This window comes from Neomonachus schauinslandi, chromosome 4 (assembly GCF_002201575.2).
Source record: "Neomonachus schauinslandi chromosome 4, ASM220157v2, whole genome shotgun sequence".
Classification (NCBI taxonomy): Eukaryota; Metazoa; Chordata; class Mammalia; order Carnivora; family Phocidae; genus Neomonachus; species Neomonachus schauinslandi.
Window position 1 is genome coordinate 69,951,683 of NC_058406.1, and position 26,608 is coordinate 69,978,290.

The 26,608-nt window shown below is 35.4% G+C and overlaps 1 protein-coding gene across 1 annotated transcript in view; it reads right to left on the reverse strand.

Annotated features, from left to right (window-relative positions):
* SYDE2 (synapse defective Rho GTPase homolog 2) overlaps nucleotides 1-26,608 on the reverse strand; it is a 45,501-nt gene that overhangs the window by 12,310 nt on the left and 6,583 nt on the right. The window contains exons 2-4 of the mRNA XM_021690179.1: nucleotides 22,735-23,406; nucleotides 14,429-15,531; nucleotides 10,136-10,262 (exon numbers count right to left, since the gene is read on the reverse strand). Coding sequence (XP_021545854.1) covers nucleotides 10,136-10,262; nucleotides 14,429-15,531; nucleotides 22,735-23,406 — 1,902 coding nt within the window. The remainder of the gene's footprint in view (nucleotides 1-10,135; nucleotides 10,263-14,428; nucleotides 15,532-22,734; nucleotides 23,407-26,608) is intronic.

Sequence of the window (26,608 nt, forward strand, 5' to 3'; positions counted from 1 at the left end):
AGCTGGAGAAAGAACTGCCCAAAAAGATTAGAGGGAACAATTTCAGGAGCTTACACTGGCAGGCAGTAAATCCTGTCCTAAGCAACCACAGTGGAAAAACTTCGTAACTCATGAGATTTCGGTAGAGTACTGTTATAGGTTGAATTATGTCTCCCACAAAGAAAATATATTTAAATCTTAAATATATTTAAGTCTTAGTCCCCAGTATCTCAGAATGTGGTCTTGTTTGGATATTTACAGAGATCATCAAATTAAAATGAGGTCATTAGGGTGGGTCCTAATATAATATGACTGGTGTTCTTATAAAAGGGGAATCTGGACACAGAGATAGATACACATAGATGGAAGAGGATGTAAAGAATACCTTGTGAAGACAGAGGATTGCAGTGATGTATCTATAAAGTTAAGGAATGCCAAAGATTGCCAGCACAAATCACCAAAAGCTATGATGAAGCAGGGAAGAATTTCTCTACAGGTTTCAGAGGGAGCAGGGCCCTGCTGACATCTTGATTTCAGACTTCCAGCCTCCAGAATCATGAGGCAATAAATTCCTGTTGTTTTAACCATCTAGCTTATGGAACTTTGTTATGGCAGCCATAGGAAACTAATACGAGTACACAGAAGGGTTTTGCTTCAGTAGTGGATCAAAGAAATAGAAAAAGAGATGCCTTGTTTAAAAGCTGCTCTCATTCTACTTACAAGCACAACTAAAAATAAACTGTTCCCAAGTAACCTAACTGCATACCAGAACAAAGCCCAGAAGTGTCTAAAAGGATAAAAAAAAAAAAAAAAAAATACCTAGCACCAAAGAAGATAAAATTCACAACATCTGACATCTGACAAAAAGTTACAATGTATATAAAGAAGCAGGCAAATATGATCTATAATGATAAGGAAAATCAATCGTGAACCAACCCATAAATGACATAGATGATAGGACATTGAAACAGTTATTATATGGTATTTCATATATTCATGAAGCTAGAAGAAAGACTGAACATGCTAGGTAGAGACAGAAGGTATGAAAAAAAGGTCAAACTTCTAACAGTGAAAACTAAAATATCAGAGATTAAAAATACAATGGATGAAATTAATATTAGCAGAGAAGATTAATGACTTGAAGACACAGCAATAGAAATAATCTAAAATTAAACAAAGAGATTGAAAAAGAAAAAGACTGGAAAAAACGAACAGAATATAGGTGAGCTGTAAAACAAACACAAGTGACCTAATACATGTGTAATTGAAGTCTTTAAAGGAAAGGGGGAGGTAGGAGATGGGTGAGTCAAAACCACAATCATAGCTGAAGATTTCAACATGCCTCTCTTAACAAGAAGAAAGAATACACATAAAGACATGGAGGATTGAAACATTATTAATCAACCTGAGTGCACTGGTAATTATAGCATATTACATTCCAAAACACCAGAACACATTCTTCTCAAAGGTTCAAATGAAAACATTCACCACAGAAGAGCATGTCCTTGACGTTAAAGTAAGTTTAAATAAATACAAAAAGATGGGGCACCTGGGTGGCTCAGTTGGTTAAGCGTCTACCTTCGTCTTAGGTCATGATCCCAGGGTCCTGAGATTGAGCCCCACATCGGGCTCCCTGCTCAGCAGGGAGTCTGCTTATCCCTTTCCATCTGCCCCTCCCTGCCCTGTTCGTGCTCTTTCTCTCACTCGCTCCCTCTCTCCCTCTCTCTCATAATAAATAAATAAAATCTTAAAAAAAAAAAAACAAGATTCAACTCACACGAAGTATGTGCTATAATTATAATGGAATTAAATGAGAAATTAATAATTTTAAATATCTGGAAAATTCCCTAAATATTTTGACACAAACCAAGATACTTCTAAATAACTCATGAATCAAAAAGAAAAAGGAGAATCAGAACGTGTTTGAATTAAGTGAAAATGAAAACACATCAAAATTTGTGGGATGAGGTTAAAGCAGAGTTTAGAGGGAAATCTATAGGACTAAGTGTCTACATTAGAAAAGAAGAAAGGTCCCAAATCAATGGCTTGCGTTTCTATCTTAAGAAAATAGAAAATAGAAAAAAAAAAAAGCAAATTATACTCAAAGTGAGTAGAAGAAAGGAAACTATAAAGATCAGAGTAGAAAGGCCAGTATTACCCTGATACCAAAACCAGATAAAGACATCACAAGAAAACTACAGACCAATATCTTTTAGGAATACAGACACAAAATTCCTCAACAAATGCTAGCACACTAAATCCAGCAATAGAAGAAGAAGGAGGAGGAGGAGAAGAAGAAACAACATCATGACTAAGTGGGATTAATCTCAGGAATGCAAGGGTTGGCTTAACATCTGAAAACCAATTAATGTAATATACTATATCAATAAAATAAAGAACATAAACCACATGATCATTTCAATAGACTCATAAAAGTCACTGAACACACTTTCATGATAAAAATACCAAACAAACTTGGAATAGGAAGGAACTTCCTCAACTTGCTAAAGGGAATCTATGAAAAATTCAGTTAACATCATAACTAATGGTCAAAACTAAATGCTTTTCTCCTAAAATCAAGAACAAGACAAGGATGTTCACTCTTGCCACGGCTGTTCAACATATATTGGAGGTTCTAGCCAGGGCAACTAGGCAAGAAAAAGAAATAAGAAGGATCCATCTTGGAAAGAGAGAAGTAAAAGTATCTCTATTTGAAGATAACATAATCTTATATATAGAAAATCCTAAGGAATCCACTAAAATAATACAACTAATAAATGAGTTTAGCAAAGTACAAGATCAATATGTAAAAATCAACTGTATTTCTATACAGTTCAATGGAAAGAGAATTGTTTTTTAACAGATTCCGGATGGGTCATTTGCATAGTAAAATCACTTAGGACAAAGGCAGGACTTCAGTTGGAAATACAACCATTGGTGAGATATCACAGTGTTCAATGAATAAATGGGAATGCCCAAGAGTTCTGCAGATGTTAAATAGGAAAGATAGAGGTGGTGGTGCCATGAGCCTCAAGAGAGCTTTATTCCTCAGGAGAGCATAAGTTTCTACTCAACAGTGAAAAGATAATCTGGAAATAGCATTGGTAAACCAAGAGATTACTGACCAAACTTCTTCTTTGACATACATAAAGAAATACGATATATATAAAGAGCTTGGCATATCATAACAATCAATACATGTTAAATGTATACTGATGATAATAAAGCATTTTATACACAGTAGACATGAGAAATTCCCATTTCTTAAGTTATATCATGTGATTTTTTTTTTTTTTACTACCATCATTAGTTTTGCAGTCTAAACCTATCTACAATGAATAGCAATATTTGGTGTAAAGAGGACCATTGAGTTAGATTTAGAAAGTGAAAATGCAATTTCCTGTAGTTGCCAAATAAAGACACTACCAACCCTCTAGGGCATGATAAAAAAAAAAAAAAAGATTCCATATGTGTTCCTTAACAAAGCACGACTTGTTAGTTCTAACAAAATTTAATATGCCCTGGTAGTTTGCGACTTGCCCTATAAAGCAATTAAATTAAATTAAAACCTAAAAGATCTCCAGAAAAGATAACTTTATAGCTTAGTAAAATACTTATTTCAAATATCATTATCCTTTATATAATTAATATACTAAACAATTAATATAAATGGAATTTTATATTAATCCAAGTTCAAGATTACTTACTTCACTATAATTTGAGGACAAATAAGGGAGAATTATTACTAACAAATACTAAGCACTTAAGAATGCTCAATGTACATTATGTTCAATGAAGTGAAAGTTATAGCTCCTTTTCTATATGTAGACAAAGAGTTCATTGGAAAAATAATCAAAAGATTTCATAAAATGATACAGAGAAGAGGTATTTATACTATGTTGTGACATATACTATGTTAACTACCCATCAATCTAGACATTAGCTATATGACCTTATCCCAAAAACTTAGTGACAGACTGGAGTATCTTAAGCCATATTGCCTTCTTAACATCTTTCAAACACTCTGAGGACATAAAAACTTTAAGATAAGTTTGTGGTGATAATCTTTACTGCCACAGGAACTGCTAAAGGGAAACTTGGGAAAAACTTACATGGAGAAATTTATTTAGTGCAACACAGTAAATCTTTTATCATGTACTTGAAGAAAATGCAGGCAATTATAGGTAAATAAAGAACTGGTTCTGGCTACATCTCTTAAGCTACTCTCTAAAATAGTTAGATTACTGTGAAACCATATGCCTCTCACCTTCATTCAGGCACAAGGACCAACTACACAGGAAAATTCTACTCATCCCCAGAATAACAGGTATCATCACACTAAAAAAAAAAAAAAAAAAAAGCATTCTAATAACTAAAACTACTTCTACCTCTCAAAGACTGGTTTGTAGTATCTGTATTTTATTAATCTCACTTAGCAAAATCACTCTGTTCTTTCTACCTAGAACTCTGGCCCCAGACCTTCCAATGGTTAACTCTGTATTATACAGATCTTAGCTCAAAAGGCACTTCTCAGATGAACTTTCTTACCTGACCCCCTAGCCACGGGATTCACCAAGCTGACTACTATTTTCAATCAGTATCATTCCCAATGTCCTACTTATCACTCATAAGTTACTATATCTCACTATTCATTTGATTGATTACTGATTCTCTCTTCCCCCACTAGAATACATACATAAGGACTAAGATACTGTTCATCTTGTTCACTTGTCCCTGGTGCCTAGAAGAATGGCTGGCATATAGTAAATGTTCAATAAATAGTAAATAAACCAATTAATTTCTAGATAGAGAAGGATAAGTGACTAAGTGGATTCTGGTTATTCCTATGCATAGACTCCCCTTGTCCTCTGGGTTTCTTACTTTGATTTCTACAGCCACCATCACACCAGTACCCCAGGAATGTACAGTGTTAAGTTTAAACCTCTGGTTTTGGAGAAAAATACCAAAACAAATAATCTTTTATTTACCCTTTAGCACTGCAACATAAATGAACAATTTTTTAAGTTTTGGTTTTTGTTAAATACAAGGGAATAATAATTTAAAAAGTCACTATAGAATTACACATATTCACCTCAAAGAGTTAGTAGATCACCATCTCCATACCTTCCTTTTAGCCCTCCTAGCTACCTCTACGTCTGTAATGTGGAAGTGCTATTATAAAACTTAGTACATGGAAACTCATCCAACTAACTTGGGAGGGAGGGAGGGAAGGGAAAGATAGAAAGAAAGAGAGAGAAAAATGAAAATGATCATGTTCTAACTCTGCTGTTTCCAAATGACCCTCATTGCCAGGTCTGGGTTTCAGTCTGAGAGGGCATTCCAGCTCTCTCTCACCATTCACCTGCCTGATACTTTCCTCTTTAGCAAGTACTGCAAGTCATGTGGCTTGCCATCTCCAAGTTTTTGCTAATAGACTGCTCTCCCTTGCTGGCTAAGTCCAGTTCACCTTTTAAGTTAGCTGAGGAGTCACCTTCCCCACCAAGTTCTCCCTAATTTTCCCACAATTTAAGTTAGGTGTTCCTCCTCATATATTATAATCAGCTGTCTCTTATCTGTCTTCCCCCTTAGACTAGTATTCTTGAGGGCAGAGATTATCTCTTACACATTGTTGTATTCCAAATGCCTTAGCAAAGTGTCTAGTGTATAGTAAGCATTCAGTATATGATGGTTAGATGAATGGATACCATTTTTCTACTAGCAACTGCAGGACTATGAAGATTAATATACTAAATAACCTCATTCTTCAAGTGAGACACTGTCCCCTGGGAAGGTGCCCTTATCCTCTATCAGCACCTACTATAACAAAAAATTAACTCACCAGAACCAGAATACTGAAAATACAACTACAGGACCATGAGAATCATTCCTTCTCAGGTGAAACTTCTATAGATAATAAAGATACATTAGAGTAGATAGATTTGAACATAGAATCACTGACATTTCCGGAAGTTAATTCTATAAATTAATTTTTTAAATTTTATTTTATCATGTTATGTTAATCACCATACATTACATCATTAGTTTTTGACATAGCGTTCCACAATTCATTGTTTGCGTATAACACCCAGTGCTCCATTCAATACGTGCCCTCTTTAATACCCATCACCAGGTTAACCCATCCCTCCACCCCCTCCCCTCTAGAACCCTGTTTGTTTCTCAGAGTCCATAGTCTCTCATGGTTCGTCTCCCCCTCCGATTTCCCCCCCTTCATTTTTCCCTTCCTACTATCTTTTTTTTTTTTAACATATAATATATTATTTGTTTCAGAGGTACAGGTCTGTGATTCAACAGTCTTACAGCGCTCACCTTAGCACATACCATCCCCAATGTCCATCACCCAACCACCCCATCCCTCCCACCGCCCACCACTCCAGCAACCCTCAGTTTGTTTCCTGAGATTAAGAATTCCTCATAATTAATTTTTTAAGTCCATTAACCTACCCCACCCTACCTCACCTACTCTTTCTGAACTTCCTGCTTGCTTTGGTCACACTCCGCAGATGTTACTCAGATCAAATGGCTTTCACTGCCTCAGTATATTTCAATTGCTACATCTATAACCATTCCTCAGTGTTTTGCATTCCTTAGTGTTTATACAGTTTAGATGTCTATGTTCAATCCAGGTAAGGAAAAACAGAAATAATTTGAAAGTTAATGTGCCAGAGATCAGAGAACATACAATACATATGGTAGGGAAAATGTATATTTAATATGCAAAAATGAAGAAAATTATTAATGTTTTAAAGATAATTTTGGGTTTATTTCTGACCAAGTTTTCTTTTGAGGGAAAATAAAAGAATGAAGTTAAAAAGAATTAAAATCAGAAAAAGTCATGGTCAAATATACGTTTAAGTACTGAACTTAGGTATCGATGGTTTAATACTGAAATATGAAGTCTATTTTATATAAGGCAGACACATTCAAATTGAATTTTCCTCTGCAGGAGGCTTGTTCTTTTCTAATAATCACTAAATGATAAATATTTTTACTTTTCTCATTTCTTCTTGTTCCTTTGATAAATAAGCTCCATAAACAACTATGAATAGATTTCGTACCTTAAATTTTGCACTTCATTGAAAAATCTGGTTTGTCTGGAGCACTTCATTCTGTGTTCCAGACAAACCAACTACTAAGAACGTATTAAACTGTGAGTAAACTCTATTCACTTTATTAATAGCTCATTTTTTAGAACTACTGAACTGTTAATTATATTTCAAAGTATACTTAGAAATGTGAGTTCACATGGAACAAACACATGAGGCAACATCATTACTGGCCAATCCCCCAAATCAATAATATCCTTTCTTCTGAGACATAATGAGGCCTTGTGTATAATTTATTGTAATTTCAATGACATTTCTCAATTTTAAATCATTTCACTTGTTCTTTATCAAGAAAGAAAATAGTTCTAGATTCTTTTAAAAACAGCTTTCCTGGGGCGCCTGGGCGGCATAGTTGGTTAAGCATCAGACTCTTGGTTTTGGCTCAGGTAGTGATCTTGGGGTCCTGGGACCGAGCCCTGCGTCAGGATCCATGCCCAGTGTGGAGTTGGCTTGGGATTCTCTCTCCCCTTTCTCACTTCCTCTTCACCCCATCTGCACGCTCTCTCTCTAAAATAAATAAATAAATCTTAAACAAAAACAAAACAAGAAAAAAAAAACCCAGCTTTCCTGAAATGGAAGAGTACGAAGAATAGAGCCAAAAAATACCCAATTCATAAATTATGGAAACTCTCAATTTTATTTTATTTTTTTAAGATTTTATTTATTTATTTAATTGACAGACAGAGAGAGAGACAGCGAGAGAGGGAACACAAGCAGGGGGAGTGGGAGAGGGAGAAGCAGGCTCCCCGCTGAGCAGGGAGCCCGATGCGGGGCTCGATCCCAGGACCCTGGGATCATGACCTGAGCTGAAGGCAGTCGCTTAACCAACTGAGCCACCCAGGCGCCCCTGGAAACTCTCAATTTTAGAAAAGAATGCTATAAATTTAATATTCATTCAATGACCTATTATTCATATCATCTGCATATGCTACAAATTTCTAAGGATCTTGTCATAGCAAATAATCAAATTAAACCACATCATTCATCTTTTTAATTTGTACATATTTGACACGATTTTTATTTTTATTTATTTTACTTTTATTTCTAAGATAATGCCCCACCAAGGTAAAATCTCATTTCATTTGGTTATAGAGTGTAATTTCCTGGGAATTGCTATTTATAAAATTTCCTTTAATGAATTCATAAAATGGGTCCTTTGCTGATTTTAATTACATATTAAGGGGAAAATTCTACTTTTTTTGTAGATGTGATCCACTTTTTTTCATAGAAAGAAAGGATAAACTTTCTTCCTTTACAAAAATAAAAGTATCCAATATTTCTGATTTGGTAAAATTTATAAGAAAGAAAAAGTGCCTTGGTTTGTTGTCTCTTTTAAAATGGTTGGGATCAAAGTTTTGATGATCTAAGAGTAAATATTAAATACTATGAAAATACAGTCATTCAGAGTTCAGAGATTGAGAACCTCAGCTATATGAAAAGCCTCAATCCTAAAAGTAAGTTTTAAAGGATTCCAACCAACAAAAATCTCTTTAATATGTGCAAGGTGAACCTTAGAGATAAATAAACAATATTACAGCATAAAAAAATGGTAGTTAACAGTAGAGAGAACTATCAAAATAACACAGAAGATCTGGAGATACATACCAAAGCATTTATAGGTGAATGGATATGATATCCAAGATATACTTCAAAATAATCCATGTCTAGGGGAGAATCAAATGAAGGGTATAAAAGAGACAGGTTTGGTCATGTGTTGATTATGGAAGCCGGGTGATGGATAAAGAGGGTTTATCATAGTATTCTCTCTACTTTTGTATATGCTTCAAAACCTTGCTAATAAAAAGTAAAACAACAACAAAAACAAACAGAATTATAAGCCAATAGTCCCTGAAGATATCCATTAGTTATGAACAATCTTATAATGGCCAAATTCAAAGGCCTTATTTCTGTTCTCATCTTCTATGATCCCTCCATCAAATGACACTGCCTCACACCTTTCCTTAAACTCTGTTGTCTTTTGTTTCCCAAATTTTCTGACTCCTTTCCTCTCAACCTCTTTAGCTGGATCTTTCTTTGCATGCCTCCAAAGTTTGGAGATCCTCAAAGCCCTTGTCTTTTCAAACTTTATGGACAATCGCAAGGCATTAATTACAACTACATGTCAATGACCCTCACATTGCCATTTTCCACCCCCATGTCTCAGGAGTATTAGTGCTATACACTGGATTATATTCACCACTTGGTAAATTTTACTACATCCTCTCCTTAGCTGTACTTTCTACTTTGCCTGATATACTTACATAGATCTCCAACTAGTACCTCAAATTCAATATATGTTTGAAAAGAAACCCAATTCATAATCTTTCTTTACATTTCTCCACCAAAAGCAGTAGCTCTCCTCTCAGCTTTTTAGCTTCTCCAAATGGTACCCAATCAACCAGGTGTCTAAGTCATGCTTATCTGGGCCCTCTCTTTCTTCATATCCTTTCAGTTCTATTCCTTCCTGTTGTTACTGCTATGAGACTCCTTCAGCTGGGACTACTGCCAAGCCTTCCTAACTGGTTTTCTGTCTTCTGATTTCTTCTAATTCCAATCCATCACACAGAGTTGCCAGATTAGAAGATTATCTCTAAAGATTTCACTCCCCTGCTCAAAAATCTTTGATGGGTCCCCTCTGCCTACTAAATAAATCTGAATTCTCTACCCAGATAGTCAATGCCCTTTACATGACCTAAGCTCCAATCAAACTGAACTCTAATAGTGTTTTATTTATCCCTCTACGAAGAAAATGTACTCTGCTACATTTCCCTTCTGCTACCTAGTAAAGCTAATTTAATGTAGGTCTTACTCCCACCCCTAACCCCCCCCAATATTTGTTGGCTGTTTGAGGGCAGGGACCATATCTTGGTACCTCCCCACAGAAAATAACACAGTAATGTTTGTGAAGGAAGGAAAACAAGACTTCAGAATAAAACCCAATTCAATTTGGGCTACAAAATAGTATTTCAATTCCTCTTCCTACAGATGTAGTCTTTCCAGAATGTGTACATAGAATAAAAAATATTTATTACCTGTTATTACATTTATATCTGGGTACTGGTTTTCACACAGACCAACAGCTTTGCTATCTCTCTCAAAAGCCTCTCGAAGTTCTTTCTTGACTGCTGCTGAACCACATAATCGGTACAGGCCTACCACCTAGAAATAAAATTATGGCTATATTATGGTAAATTTGATAAAGAGAAAATATAATAGCACAAAGTGTATAAGTCACATGAAATTGGTAATCAAATATGTTCTGATGACATTTAATTAAAAATACCTCAAACAGCTTTTGAAATCTCACCATAGACTATATTCATCAGTCTTCAAGAATAAAAACATTCTATTCTTTCTTTTAAATTCAAACAATATTCTATGATTTCTGTAGTGCTATCTATCTTATCTTAAGATACCAGCCCTTCACTTTGGTTTTATATGGTCAACCACTATGCCCAAGATTGTGCCCTTTCACATCTTTTGCTCTAAACTGAAGAAATGCAGCATAGTGGTTAAATAACGGTTTTAGATTCCAAAAGCCCCACTCTATTACTCCTTGCTTAGTGAATTTGGGCAAGTTATTTAATCTCTTTAAATCTCAGTTTATTTTTCCATAAAAAAAGTATATAGTTGAAATAAGATTCCAGTATACTATTTGTGTTATCTTTTTAGGAAAAAAAAAAGATTCTAGGGAAGAAATAAAAGCAAACCTGGAATTTTTTTAACTTACTAAATTAATTGATTATTAAGTGATAAAGAAATTCAATTAAAATAATATATTAAAGGTAAAATAAAACCTTTAGTTCAAAATATATATAAGATGCACAGATACCACCCTCCTTCCCCTCAACCTACACTAAAAAGATTTATATTTTAAACATTGTTAGTTCATACAGGAGATAAAATTTAAGTCTTAGGAAGCTCATTATAAATTCACTGAGAGGAAATCAACATGATAGCTATAAAAGGAAAACATGTCTGATTAAGCAATCAGTTTTTTTAAAAGAAAATAAACCTTCAAGAAAACCAAGAAAAATAAGTTATTGTTAACTGTACTTCCACATCAAACATGATTTAGGAAGTTGAATTACCTTGAATTGAAGAAAGTTATAAAGAAATTATTTCAAGACAGAAATAAAGTAAAAACAAACAATGAATATCCCCAAGGATTTGAACTAGGAATCACTTTAAAATCTTATAAACTAGGAGAAGGAGTACACAAATGAAATTTCCAGGTGTAGTTAATGACACAAACCTCTCCAAGTCATTAAATAACTGATAGAATATAGAATAGAATATAGAAGGTGGGTCTTGATATAGGAAAGTGTTACTAATAGATACAGAGAAATGTTACGCAAAATATTAGAGATGATAAGCACTAAATATTAATTGGAAGATAGTAAGAAACCTACAACAATTTCTTTTTTTTTTTTTTTTAGATTTATTTATTTAAGAGAGAGTGCGTGCATGTGAGCAAGGCAAGGGGCAGAGGGAGGGAGGAGAGAAGCAGACTCCCTGCTGAGTGCAGAGCCCAACGTGAAGCTTGCTCTCATGACCCTTGAGATTATGACCTGAGCCTAAATCAAAGGTCAGACGCTTAACTGACTGGGCCACCCAGGCGCCCCAGGAACCTGCAACTATTTTTAAGAGAAGGTAATGCAAGGATCAACATAATATGGGAAATTAAGGAATGTACTAAGAAGGAAATTTCCTACTCATATCCACATTCAAGAGAAGGTAATGCAAGGATCAACATAATATGGGAAATTAAGGAATGTACTAAGAAGGAAATTTCCTACTCTTATCCACATTTCCTACTCTTATCCACATCCAATGTGAATTCACATTGAGAACAGCGTGTCCTACGCTGGTCACATCTCACAAGACATAGGAGAACCATAGATGATCCAGAAAATAAAGCTAAAATATTAAAATGCTATCACATTAGACGAAACTAACTCAAGTAGACCCTTCTGGTGTAGGCACATTTAAGTGTCACAAAATTCCCTCATAAAGATGTATCCCCTTCAACTTGAGAAGATGAACCTAGAATAAATGAAAGAAAGCAATACTACAGTAGTAAGTAATAAATTAATGGACCATGCTATCCCAAAAGGTGAATAAAGGAAGACAGAGATCTAATATAGATATTTCAAGGAAAGGACACTTTAGGATATTATCCCTATCTTCAGAGGCTGACTTCTTGAATCAAACACTTGAAGTACATGCTTGATGCCTCTATCAGAGACAAAATCTGTACTGGATTAACCATGAGTATGATTTCCACCATAATTTTTCCCATTGGAAGCAGGGGATAGGTGGTAGTAGCCTTCAAAGCATTTGGAAGATGCGACAAACTACTTTTGTATGACTATTAAAACCTCATGTTCACAGTAACAAAAACAAGAATAATTACTGACTAAAAAGGTAAACAAAATCCAAGTAGTGTACAAGTCTGTAAAATACAGACACAATAAGCTTCTTTCTCTGGGAGTGGGGGGGAGGGAAAAGGCAAAAGAAACAAAACCAAAAAAGGTGTTTAAAAACTGCAGTTCCAAATGTACTACTGTAAATTTTACTTTTTAGTTCACAGGAAATAATTCTTTTTTTTTAAATACACCATTTTTTTAAGAGTTTATTTATCTGAGAGAGAGAGAGAGCAGAAGCAGGGGGAGGGAGAGGGAGAGGGCGAAGCAGACTCTCCACTGAGCAGGGAGCCAGATGCAGGACTGGATCCTAGGACCCTGGAATCATGACCTGAGCTGAAGGAAGATGCTTAATCGACTGAGACACCCAGGCGCCCCATCACAGGAAATAATTCTTTATTAAAATAACTATTTCTAAACTTTAAGTATAGAAATAAAAAGCATTGCTAAAAATGTTTTCTTAGTATTTAAAAAAGTTACATCTTATATATACATTCTTTATAAAATATTTCAGAAAAGAGACTGTAAAAGTACAGTGCTATTTGAGTTACTTATTTTAATATTCAATTGTAAAAGTTTCTGTTTAATAATTAGCTTTATAGTCTGCCTAATCTCTGACCTCTCCACATGTTGCCAAAAAAAAAGGGGTGGGGGGACAGAGAACCTTAAGAAAAAGTAACCGGACCAAGAGTTAGATTGGAAACTAAAGGCTTCAATCTCATATAGACAACATAAAGTCAATCTGAATAATACATCTGAGGTTTCAAAGTTCAGATGTCCCTCCTATCTCTCACCTTCAGAGAGCTACTTCATCTATTTTTATAGATATCAGCAAATAAGACCCACAGAGATTAAGTGACTAGCCCAACATCACACAGCTAATTAATAATGGAGGAGAAACCAGTACCTGTTTCCTGCATCTTTAATACAAAACCCCACTAACTTACTTAACACCGTTTCCATAGTTTCCTCATCAGGTCCAAGGTGAGTTATTTTAAAATCTTTTCTATATACAAAGAAATCATAGTTCAGACTTGGTGATATTTACCCCTGGTGTTTTTAATCAATGTCATAAATTCTGATAGCACTAAAGCAGAAATACCTCAGAAATACTGATGTTAGGCTTAATTTTTAAATTTAAACAATTACTTGTACCTCAGAATAATATCCTCAGTGATACGCTGTTTCTCATTGTCATAGCCCACATGTATTAAAGAAAATAAAGATAAGGTCTAATAAACTGGTTAATATTGCATATCTGATTACATACAACACCAGGGTTTTTGTTTGTTTTAATGGGCTGCTTTTACTTTCTTATTTATTTATTTAACCTTCTTATTTGAAAGGAAAAGAGAATGAGAAATGTTATTAGTAGGACCTCTCTTCATCCTCCATGCTATCCCAAAGTTCAGAGACAAATAAGCTTATGCTTCCTGAAGAGTGGGAGGAGGGGGAGTATGGAATAAGGGCAGGGAGTTAGTTTTAGGAGTAAAGTGGGGTTTTAAGATTCACTGTTGGAATTCTGTGCCATAAGAATGTCAAACCATGCAGAAACATTCCTTAAATGAATTAGTCTCTGCCTATCTTATCAGCTCCGGCTTTTCCTAGGAATGCCATTGTAAAACAATCCTGATATGTAGGTATAAAGCCCATGCAGCTCTGCATCACAACATAAATTGTAGAACCATCTAGCATGCTCTCAATTGCTCACTGACAACACAGGTGAAAGTACCCTAAACAGTAATGGAATAAAAATAAAAAATAAGAATGAGAAAATGTCTAAGTTGGATTTTTTTTAACCTTACCTTAAATTCCTTCCCCTAAGACTTAACTATAAATTTAGTTAATTAAGGTAGATAAATGTGATAAGGAGGTAGTAGAGAAACAGTGAAATAATACCTGACAGCCTCTCTTTTCAATTTCCATAATACATTTTTGTATCAGGAGTGGCACCATCAGTCCTATATTTTCTTTCTCTACAACTTTTCGAATATCAACACCAAATATTACTGGTTCTCGGTTTATATCCAGTCCATGAAGAGAATTCTCCCACTGTTCCAGAAGAGTCACTTTCACATAAATAAGACCTCTAGGCTCAAGTTTGACAGCCAACTGATGTGTCTTTGTCACTCTGAATAAAGTGGGAAGAACAACAGTTCCGTGACAACACACTCGATTTTTTCTTGGAGTCGGTTCCCAACTGAACACTACTAATTTCAAATGCTGTGCATTTTCAATTTCTATGTTGAAAGTATGATCCATGTCTAAAAATGTTGTCCGACATGTGAGCAAAGCTGTTCTTGCTTTGTTTACTGAATCTACCTGAATCGCACAGAAGACATCTTTTGAGTCTATCCGGGGTGGTTTTAAATCCTCAGCACCATAGAAATGCACACTCATGAGCCCAGATATGTACTGTGAACACTTAGGTTGATCAGAAAAACTGTAATGTCTAAAAGCATCAATGTCTATTTCATTCTTGTTACAACTATTTGGAATTATTTCTTTTCCCTTTCCAAATTTGTTTTCAGATCCATGTTTGCTAGATTTAGTTACAAGTTCAGGTGAATCTCCATCACTGAGGTAACCACCTTTGCATGAATACTTAGAACTCATAAACGTCTTCTTCTGGTAGTTGTGCTGAGAAGATACACTGGTATCCAGATGGTACCGACTTATAACATTCCTCTTAGCAGCTGTGGTTGTGTTCCCAGAAGGCAGAATATCAGCATGATGCATTTCTTGACAGTTACATTTAGACAAGGAAGGAGTATTATCTGGACTGTTCATATGATTCAAAGTTCCTTTGACGCTCAGCTTTCGGCTAAGTTCTGGCAACCTTTTCATTTTCATGGAAAGTTTCCTCACAGTTCGTGGAGATTTTATTTTATCTGGGAAAGACCAGTTAATTGAGCTACTTTTTTTCACAGGGCTAGGGCTTGGAGAAGATGGCTCTGGCACTCCCAATTCAGTCTTATTTGTAGCAGCTAGGATCCCAGGACCTTAAAAAACAAACAAAAAAGGTATTACAAGGTGATATGTTCTGATTCCTACTTTATAAATCATCAACTAAACAAACTCTCATGTGGACAGATTTTCTTCTCGTTTCATCTCATTGGGGAGATTTAGTTAGTTACAAGTTTAGGTAAATCTCCATTACCCCCTTCAAATAGAGTATCAAGGATTTCCAGGGGTGCCTGGATGGCTCAGTTGGTTGAGCATGTAACTCTTGATCTCGGTGTTGTTAAGTTTGAGCCCCACGTTGGGTGTAGAGATTACTTAAAAACAAAATCTTAAAAAAAAAGGGGTGGATTTCTAAATAGCTTACAGAGGAAAAAAGCATTTCCCTCTCCATCTGCTTTTCTATTCTAATGGTTTGGAGGAAGGGTAATATAGGTTCCTTTTAAATCTTTCCCACTGCAGTATAATTCAGGGAGTATGTTATTTTATAACCATAAGCAGTGTATATCAGAGGAAACTAGGAAAGCTTCCTATTTTAATAGGTTTATTTTGGCATATTAATACACATTTATTTTAACATATTTCCTATTTTAATATGTTTATTCAGAAATCCTACTCTAATTAAAAAAAGAAATCCTACTCTAAGAACATTTCTTCTTTATTTTTAAGATTTTTTAATTTATTTACTTGAGAGAGAGAGAGCAAGTGAGCACAAGCAGGGGGAGGGGCAGAAGGAGAGGGAGAAGCAGGCTCCCTGCCAAGCAGGGAAGCCAGATGCAAAGCTGGCTCGATCCCAGAACCCCAAGATCAAAACCTGGGCGGAAGGCAGCCGCCTAACCGACTGAGCCACCCAGGTGCCCCAAAGGAACATTTCTTCTATTTACAATCCTCTAAAAACTAAATTTTATCATGTAGCAGGACTGGTTTTTTAAAAAATTTAAAAACAAAACAAAATTTATAATTTTGACAACTAAGAGCCCTTCTTCATTCTAATGTTCCATTAGAACATACCATGGAAGATTATATAAAATCAACTCCAGTCAATCAAGAATAACTGAATATCGAGGGGGGCCTGGGTGGCTCCATTGGTTGAGGGTCCAACTCTTGATTTCGGTTCAGGTTGTGATCTCAGGGTCGTAAGATCGAGCTCCACATTGAGCTTAAAGACGCTACAGCAGGTGTCCAGAAGGACAAGGGATGGGAGTGGAAGTGGGGACCTGGGACAAAAAGTGAGAAATGAACGGAGGGATGAATTACAAGTGCTCTATAGACTTAGCAGTCTGGATGACTCGACTTATATCCCACGATACAACAGCAATGAGTTGAAAGCCCTTAAGACACGAAGGAAGAGTTGCAGGAAGGGATTCAAGAGTGTATATACAGGGGCGCCTGGGTGGCTCAGTAAATTAGGTGACTGCCTTTGGCTCAGGTCATGATCTCAGGGTCCTGGGATTGAGCACCATGTTGGGCTCTCCACTCGGCGGCAAGTCTGCTTCTCCCTCTGCCTGTTATTTCTCTCACTTTTGCTCTCTCTCAAATAAATAAATAAGCTTTAAAAAAATAAAGTGTATTCAAAAAAATAAAAAACAAAAAAGTCTGCTTGTCCCTCTCCCTCCCCCCCATTTGTGCATGCTCTCTCTCTCAAATAAAATCTTTAAAAAAATTTAAAATAAATTTTAAAAATAACTGAACATTGAATATCATAAAGCTAATTGATTGATTTTAAAAACTATAAAGACATTTCTTATATTATTTATATACAGTAACTCCCTAGAACTTCAAAAGCTAAATTAGGGTCTTTCCTTGCAATTTCAAAGTATTAAATGACAGTACAGAGACATAAATAAGTTTTCTTATAATTCTCAGTTTTCATGAAGAGTAAAGCATTGAAATGTTTCTTAATTCTTCTCCACCCAAAAATAGCTTTATTTTTTTTCTGAATGTAAAAGCAAAAAGTTTTTAAAAGATACAAAGAAATACAAATAAAGTAAATAGCCTAAACTGCACTATCAAGAGATTAGCCATTGTAAATATTGTGGTGAAAAGAATATTAAAAGTTGTTTAATATTAAATTGTTAATATTTATAACACCAGCCAACATTTATTTAGACAAAGTATGAAAAATTAATACTTAAGTATGCAAGGATCCTCATTTAATTCTTGAAATAGCCCTATGAGTTAAGATACCACTAGCATCCCATTCTCCAGATAAAGACCTCATGCACAGAGCTGTCTGATTTGTTTAAGATCACAAAGCTGGTAAGTGGAAGAAACAGGAGTGATTCAAACCTAAGCATACGCCTTCAAAGCCTATATTCTTTTTTCTTTTTAAAGATTTATTTATTTGAGAGAGCGAGAATGAGAGAGAGAGAGTACATGAGAGGGGGTAGGGTTAGAGGGAGAAGCAGGCTCCTCGCTGAGCAGGGAGCCCGATGCGGGACTCGATCCAGGGACTCCAGGATCATGACCTGAGCCGAAGGCAGTTGCTTAACTAACTGAGCCACTCAGGCACCCCAAAGCCTATATTCTTAAATACTATACTTTAGAGCCCTTCCATCCTTCTAAACATTTTTCTGTCTATACATACACATTAAATTGATTTTTAATGACCATTTTTCAACTATTAAGAAGTTAAAATATTCTATTTAACCTCAAACTTTCAATCCCCCAGTTAAAAAAAAATGTCAGGGGCGCCTGGGTGGCTCATTTGGTGAAGAATCTGCCTTTGGCTCAAGTCATGATCTCAGGGTCCTGCTCAGTGGGAAGCCTACTTCTCCCTCTCCCTCTGCCCCTCACCCTGCTCGTGCTCTGTCTCTCTCTCTCTCAAATAAATAAATAAATAAATTTTTTAAAAAATGTATAGACTGACTAATAAATTTTATTTTAAAACTTGAAACTGTTGGGGCGCCTGGGTGGCTCAGTTGTTAGGCGTCTGCCTTCAGCTCAGGTCATGATCCCAGGGTCCTGGGATCGAGCCCCGCATCGGGCTCCCTGCTCCGCAGGAAGCCTGCTTCTCCTTCTCCCACTCCCCTTGCTTGTGTTCCTGCTCTCGCTATCTCTCTCTCTCTGTCAAATAAATAAATAAAATCTTTAAAAAAAAAAAAAACTTGAAACTGTTCCTATTTAAGGGTTCAAACTAATAAAGCAAAATGAAAATATCTTCTAAAATCTAATATAAGTTTAAACTGTTCCTTTAAAGAAACAATCTAGGGGTGCCTGGCTGGCTCAATCAGTAGACCATGTGACTCTTGATCTCAGGGTGGGGCCTAGAGCTTACTTTAAAAAAAAAAAAGAAAAAAAGAAATAATCTATTTTTTAAACTATTTAAAATTTAAATCAATTTTTCACACTTCATCTAACTATTCCTTACAAAGATCTCTAATGACCCTCATATCAGAGACTACTCTATGTAATACATTTCACAATTAAAATGATCCAAAAAAGTATTAATTCATTTCAAAAATCAATAGATTAAATGACCTTTCTTTAAAGTATTAATATAGTCTCCCTCCACCCCTCTTTGTGTGTCCTAATGACAAAGAAGTGGTTTCTTTCCAGAGAAAGGACTATTTTAAGTATGCCTGCTGGGCTTTTCTGGTAAGTAACTAATAAGAAATGGAGTGTTTGATAAACTAGACAAAGCATTCTCTTGTACTGTAAATTGTAGTACAATTCTACTGGTTTACTGGCCTAAAACATTCTATAGTAATCGGAGTCCTGCTGTAGTCTACAATCTATTTTGTCATGGCTTAAAAAGCTACCCAGTATATTAAATTGCTCTAGGTTTTTTTTTACATTATTAAGGAGTTAATTTAACATTGACTTTTTCTACACATCATGCATTAAATATTTCTTACTTAAGTCCTTAACTAATTATTAAATTGAAATACTGTAAAAATTAGCAATTTCTAACTGCAGACAAGATAATTTATTAAAATAAAAATGCTTTGTTTTTATAAAATCCAAGAGCTGAACTATTACCAAATTCAATAACTGCTTAAAATTAAACCAAAATCACACTAATCAAATCACAGACTAGTTATAAAGGGAAAGTACAAAATGAAAATCTTTATAAATTCATGGGCCAGGCTAGAATCAAGTGAAACTGGCACATTCCTTCAGCACCTAGAACAGTAACTGGTACACAGCAGAAACTGAGTGTTTACTGAATAAATGAATCAACCAACCAATTGTTGGTTGCCTGTAAGCTGGTAAAACTTTTAGGAAATATAATATAGGAATTACATATAATAGTTACCAGTCAGAAAAACCCAGTAATGCTACTAGTTATTAATCCTAATTAAGTAAAATAGAACATGATGAAGATCACTCCAATAGTAGTGGAAACAATCTATTCACACCCAACATAATGAGTCAAATAGATGAGGACACATCAACCCAATTAAATACTATGAAATTGGTAAACAATAATGTTATTCTACAGTATGTAACAATACAAGATGAAAATACCAAGTGAAAATATCCAAAAAGGAGAGTGCTACGATTGCAGCTAAATAAAAGATACATATACACATGGGACTTGAGAGACAAGTCATAATTGTGTTAGGATGATTAAAAAAATTGTCATTCATATTAAATATACTCAAGCTTTCCTATTTCTTAATCAGAAAATTATTTTAAAATTCAACCATTCTCTTTGCGTATTTCTCAACAGTTCTCTGTTAATATTGCTAAAGAAAACATCACTTTAGGGGCACCTGGGTGGCTCAGTTGGTTAAGCATCTGCCTTTGGCTCAGGTCATGATCCCAGGGTCCTGGGATCAAGCCCCGCATCAGGCTCCCTGCTCCGTAGGGAGCCTGCCTCTCCCTCTCCCTCTGCCTGCTTCTCCCTCTGCTTGTGCTCTCTCTGTCAAATAAATAAATATTTTAAAAAAGAAAAGAAAACATCACTTTAGGTGACCTTTCTGATCAAACTAAAACAAAAAATGATGACATGTAAATAAACTGTCTAAATATTTCCTTTGGTGGGTGCCTGGGTGGTTCAGCTGGTTAAGCGTCCAACTCTTGATTTTGGCTCAGGTCATGATCTCAGGGTCCTGGGATCAAGCCCCATGTTGGGCTCCTTGCTCAGTGGGAAGTCTGCTTGTTGCATGTCTTCCTCTCCCTCTGCCCCTTCCCTCCACCGCCACTGCCCCACCCGAGCATGAGCTCTCTCTCTCTCTCTAAAATAAATAAATATTTATAAATAAATAAATAAATATTTCCTTTGGTCATATTTAATAGTGCTTATAGTTTAATAATATGTTAAAGAGAAGAATAACCGTGAGAAAGGAGACCTAAATATCAGCCCTACCATACTTTCAAGTTTTGGGGTTGTTGTTTTTTGTTTTTGTAATGTCTGTTAGTCTTTCCAGGTTCACAATTTGCCACAAACATAAAATAATAAAGTTTAAAGACAATAACTTAAATCAAAGTATATATCACTTTACAGACACTGGCTTTCTAACTTTGCAGTTATTCTTATACCCTCTCGCCTTTTCTGCACCATACCAACCCGCCACTCTGCCATACTCCTTTAAGCCTTCCCTACCATTCCACCCTAATCACAACCTGCGTTCCTAACTATTATATTATATAGCATTTATTTCTCTCTCCATCCAGATTACAAAAAACCCCACAAATTCATGCTGAAAAGTCAGTCTACAATTAGGAACGCACACACACAAAATTTTTCATTACGTTCAGTTCCAACATGGGGGGGGGGTTACTTAATATTTCCAGCATAACTTTTCAGTGTTTCTTTCAAAAAACTAGTATCATACAGTACACACTGTTTTTTAACTCACTTTTTCTCTTATCAATATAACATTCACTCCACCTCCTCATATCCCTGAGGAACGGATTCAAATGCAAGTAGTTTATTTGTAAAGTATAGAAATACTAGCAAGAAGTGAGAAAATTCAGGGGAAAATCCAAAAATTATCAAGCCTGCTACTATGGGCAACTGGTACTTAACCTCAGGAGAAAACTCTGGGAAACAATGTAGAATTATGGCACTCAAGGAGGGAGAGAGCTGAGGTAACCCTACACCAACTCCTGTCAGTCACTGGTTGAGGGGCACTCCCAGACGGCCCTGCAGAGAAATTCCCTAACCCTTCTCAGAGTCCTCAAGCAGAGATGTGGATACTGATGTTTGGAAGTAGGCTGCTTCCCCCTAAATAGGTAATAAAATCCAAGGGATGTACACAAGGTACTGATAGCATCTGCTATACCCCACATCTTTGAATATTCTGTATCATTTGAAATTTTTTTTAGATTTTTTTGTGGGGGAAGGGGCAAAGGGAAAGGGAGAGGGACAAGCAGACTCTCCGCTTGTGCAGAACCGGATGTGGGGCTCAATCCCAGGACCCTGAGATCATGACCTGAGCCAAAGTCAGATGCTTAACCAACTAAGCCACCTAGGTGCCCCTCATTTGAAATTTTATAAATTAAAATGACTCGATATGAACCAGAACTGCTTTCTATCCAACATTTGATATCTGCAACTAAATATGCTTTATGCGGTTTCCTGTGTAGTGTGTCTGGGACTAAATTTGAAAAGAGGCATATCAAAAAATCAAGGCAATCAAAGAAAAATAAAACCATCAGGCTGAACTGTATGAAATGCTGTGTTCTGCAGATCAGAGACTATTGAATCTCAGCAATTTCATATGGTTCAACCTAATATGCATCAAACTTCCAATTATTTCCTTTCTAGGTTCCATAACTATTGTAGCACCTATTTCCAAGGTCTTTACTTCTCCCTCTCATTTCTTTTTCTCTTCTTCCTTTCCTTTCATGAGGAAATGTAGGCATGAAACCATAAAGTAGTAACTACTGGTACACTGAATATATAACTTTTCAGCTGTACCCAGGCTAGGTGTAAATGAATGAATGAAGTAAAATCAGATTTCCATGAAGAATATATCTTTCTCTTCCACACCTTGTGATTCCATTCTTTCAACTAAGAGAAAAGTAATTACTATCTCAAAGGACAGACATCCTAAGAGTTGGTGTAGGACTACCCCAGTATCTTCACCCCTTACAAAACCAAGTCTGTGATAGGATTAAACCACCATTTATATAAAAAGGTTTGTAATGGTTTTTGAGTTTTATTTTTATGAAAATTCACTCACTCTGTAAGAAAAAGTACATAGCTATAATAGACAACTATATTTAGTTTTAGCTACTGTCAAAGAATTGAACAACGGAAAAAGAAAAGGCAAACATATGATCATCTTTACCTGCAAAAGGAGATTTCAACATGAGACTCTCCTCTACCATGATACCTTCTTGTGTCTTGTGTCCAAGCCTTTGCTTGAACTGCTGCATGAACTCTGGGGAATGGATGGACTCTACAGGATTCGTTTCATTGGACTGTGTGGTTCTGAGTTCTGGAGAGCACAGCAAGTCTTCAGTGTACTGCTCTGTTTTCATTAGGTCACTACCAGACAATACTCTCAAACTAACAGCAGGAAACTTCAGAATAGGAGGGTCTGCCTCACCAAAACTCAAGGCATTTGATAAACCAAAGTCGTCATCCTCAGGAATGGGGTTGTACCATATTTCTCCTTCATCATCTGCATCATTTTCCTCATTAAAGTCTAAAGAACAGTTTCTTGATAATGAAGAATTTGTAGCATCACACACCATATATGTACAGTATTCCTCAGATGACTTGAAGAAAGGCCGTGATAGCTGATATTTGGGTGAGATGGATAAGTGACTTATGTCTTGGCATTTCTTATTTTCCTCTTCCAAATTAAAAGATCGCAGAGTACTCTGATATAGCCAATTGCGTTTCTTTGACACAGTGATGCTGTTAAGTGGCTTATGACCTCTGAATCCAATATTATCCTTCAGATCTTCAAGTTCTCTTCTCTTCACTGAAGACCCATAGACGTTTTCAAATAAATCTGTTTCAAAGGGAAAAAAGAAAGTAGAATGTAATGATATAACGCCTAGCATACCAGGAAAGACAGGTCACTGGAAATCCAAGAAAAGTAGTATTACATTTGGAGACTAAAATGAAATAAGAAAAATTTTGGCTTTTTCACCTAAAAATAATTTCTATTAGACTACTAGTATAAGTGACATAAGAACTCTGAGAAAAAGAATAAACAAACTCTGAGATTGCCTTTATAGACATGATAGGGTTAACAAAGACTTAACCCAAGCAAAACATACTTTATAAAAAGCTTACATAGAATGCTTTGTACACAGTATGCCTTTAATTAATATTTTTAATAATTTCCAACTTACTACTACAAGGACCAGAAATCTTTAGAAAACATAAGTAATATTTCTACTTTCTCACACAAAGATTAACTTTGAGTGAATCTTTAAAAATAAGTGTGGCTTACTTATTACTAAATGCTTTCCTGATCACTGAAATTTCAGCATAACATCTATTTCCCAATCACATAGTTATGCAGTTGCACCTTATGCAGGGTTTAAGTTCTAAGTATCTAGGACAAAAATAAAAATAAAAATCCCTTCAGAAGGCTCTAGATTAGAACCAGCTATCTTGTCTCGCGGCAAATACAACCAGCTCTTATTACTGACCAGGCACAAACTTAAGGAGCAAGAACATAAGAATGAACAAAATAGTTTCTACCCTTAAAGAATTCATAGTCCAATGAGGGTCATCAAATAGTTGGGATGTGTTTGTGTTAATATAATGAGATAAGACTCTGAAAATGTATACATAACATTAATCCCATATAAAGAGGAACACATCCAAAGAATTGCATAAGGCAGGCTTCAATAATAGTCAATAAGCTAAATATATACCATAATACTAATTCACTAGACATAGAAAAATAGACAAAACCACATTTGTAAAAATTTAAGATCATGTCCAGCTTTACAAATTATGGAATTATAGTCTGTGCTACTTTAAGTATGTATATGGTTGATTCATCTTAGTATTACAACAAAATATAATACCCTAATAACAGAGTGATAAAAACATATTAAACTATGAGGAATTTAATAACAACCAAAAAATTAGGTTCATGCATAATCAAGGCTTTCAGTAACCTCCCTCTACTGAACAAAAATCCCTTAAAAAATGTAAACTTGTCTTTTTTAAATTCTAAATTTTACCCAATTAATTTAAAAATTAAAAAAAAATTTTTTTTTAATTGAATTAAAACAACAACCCTCAAACAGCAACTGGGCTTCAAGTTCCACTAGTTCCAGAGGCAGGAATAGACTAGGACCAAAAGGGAAGGAAGCTCCCATGAATGCCTACTATGCATTTATTTATTGAGTGCCTACTGTGTATCAGCAATGAGAGATAAAACAATAAGAAAGCCTTTAACGTCGTTTAAGCCTCCACAAAAATGCTAGGACAGGTATGATTATTTCCATAAGCCAGAAAAAATGAGGAATACGGTCAATGTGCTAGCTATAGTATTCAAATTTAAGCCAGTCTAACCCTAAAATCCATGCTCTCCTATACCTGCTCTCCTATACCATGCTACCCACCAAAAAGTAGGGAAGTAGGCAGCCCTTTCTGAACATGGTAATGATATCAACCCAGTTAACCTTATAGGGTGGCTGCTGGTAAGAATTAAGTGAGATAATGTTGGAAATATTTTGAAAACTGTATAGTACTACTCAGAAAAATAAAGTAACTTGCCCAAGACCACCTAGTTCATAAATGGAAGAGGCAGCACTCAAAATAAACTCTTCTGACTCCAAAGTTTGTTAGCAGTACACCTGGGCTACAACTAAGAGATTACACACCTCTACCCTCCAAGATTTAACATGCAAATATGTAACACATATTCAGTAAGTATCTTGAATTGATTTAGTTTAATTAATGAAAAACGTGAAGATTCAAGAGTCCTCTTGGTTCTGTCTCCTTTAAAATTAAAGAAATTAAAAACTGAAAATCAACACATACTCATGAATCACTGGGGCCTCTGGGTTTTTAGTGGCCACGTCTTTGTCCAAGTGTACTAAAAACTAAATCTATTTCACATTTAAGCCCAAATCCCATATTATTTAATAGCACTTCAGACATTCACGAGATATTATTTGTAGTCTTTACACAATTGTAAATTTGAAGCCAAAAGTACAAAATTATACAACTCAGAATGGCTAGGAGTCACATCTTATTGTATCTTTTTCTCAGATGTCTCTCAAAAGATCCAACATTTTATATAGTTAGATAAATTATTTTGAGTCCTATAGAGTTTTTTGACATGCATTTTAAATGAAATAGACATGCTTCTACTTGTACTGCATTCCAAGGAACTGCAATGACAAAAACAAAGCTACTGGCATCCCATACTTATGCAAATTGACACATCTATTGACATGAGTATTTAATGTATATATATTTTTTAAGATTTTATTTATTTGACAGAGAGAGACACAGCGAGAGAGGGAACACAAGCGGGGGTAGTGGGAGAGGGAGAAGCAAGCTTCCCGCGGAGCAGAGAGCCCAACGCGGGGCTCGATCCCAGGACCCCGGGACCACGACCCGAGCCGAAGGCAGACACTTAACGACTGAGCCACCCGGGCACCCCTAATGTATAATATTAAAAGGAATAATTACACGAGATACTATGCAACTACTTTTCATGAAACTATAAACTACAAAAACTTGAAACCAAACAGTCTGACTGCTACTGCTGAATAATTCAAAATAGTACATGATGCTGAAGGCGAAATTTAGAGATAAATAGGTACATTATTGTGATTTCTGATAAAGGCCAAATGTATTCATTTATTAAAACTGAAATATAAGAAACGCCTACAGGGCACTAAATTTTATTTGAGCAATTATTTATAAAGAATTTAAAACATTTCATTTTTATTTTCATTAACTAAAGGGATGAATATGAATGTTAATTACACAGAAATGGAAAACTATTTGCAATATTCTATTTACTCCCTTTTATGCTAAAATCAATGTTAAACCCTACTGGCATAAGTTTGAACTACCTTTAGCTTCTGTTAGCTTTACCTACAGCTATATTCATATATAAACACACACACACACACACACTGAAAGAAGAAACAAGTAAAAAAGATATCAAAATAGTATGCAAAGTGGCAAGGCAAAAAAGTCTTTATTCCCTTATAATTATACACATTGTGATA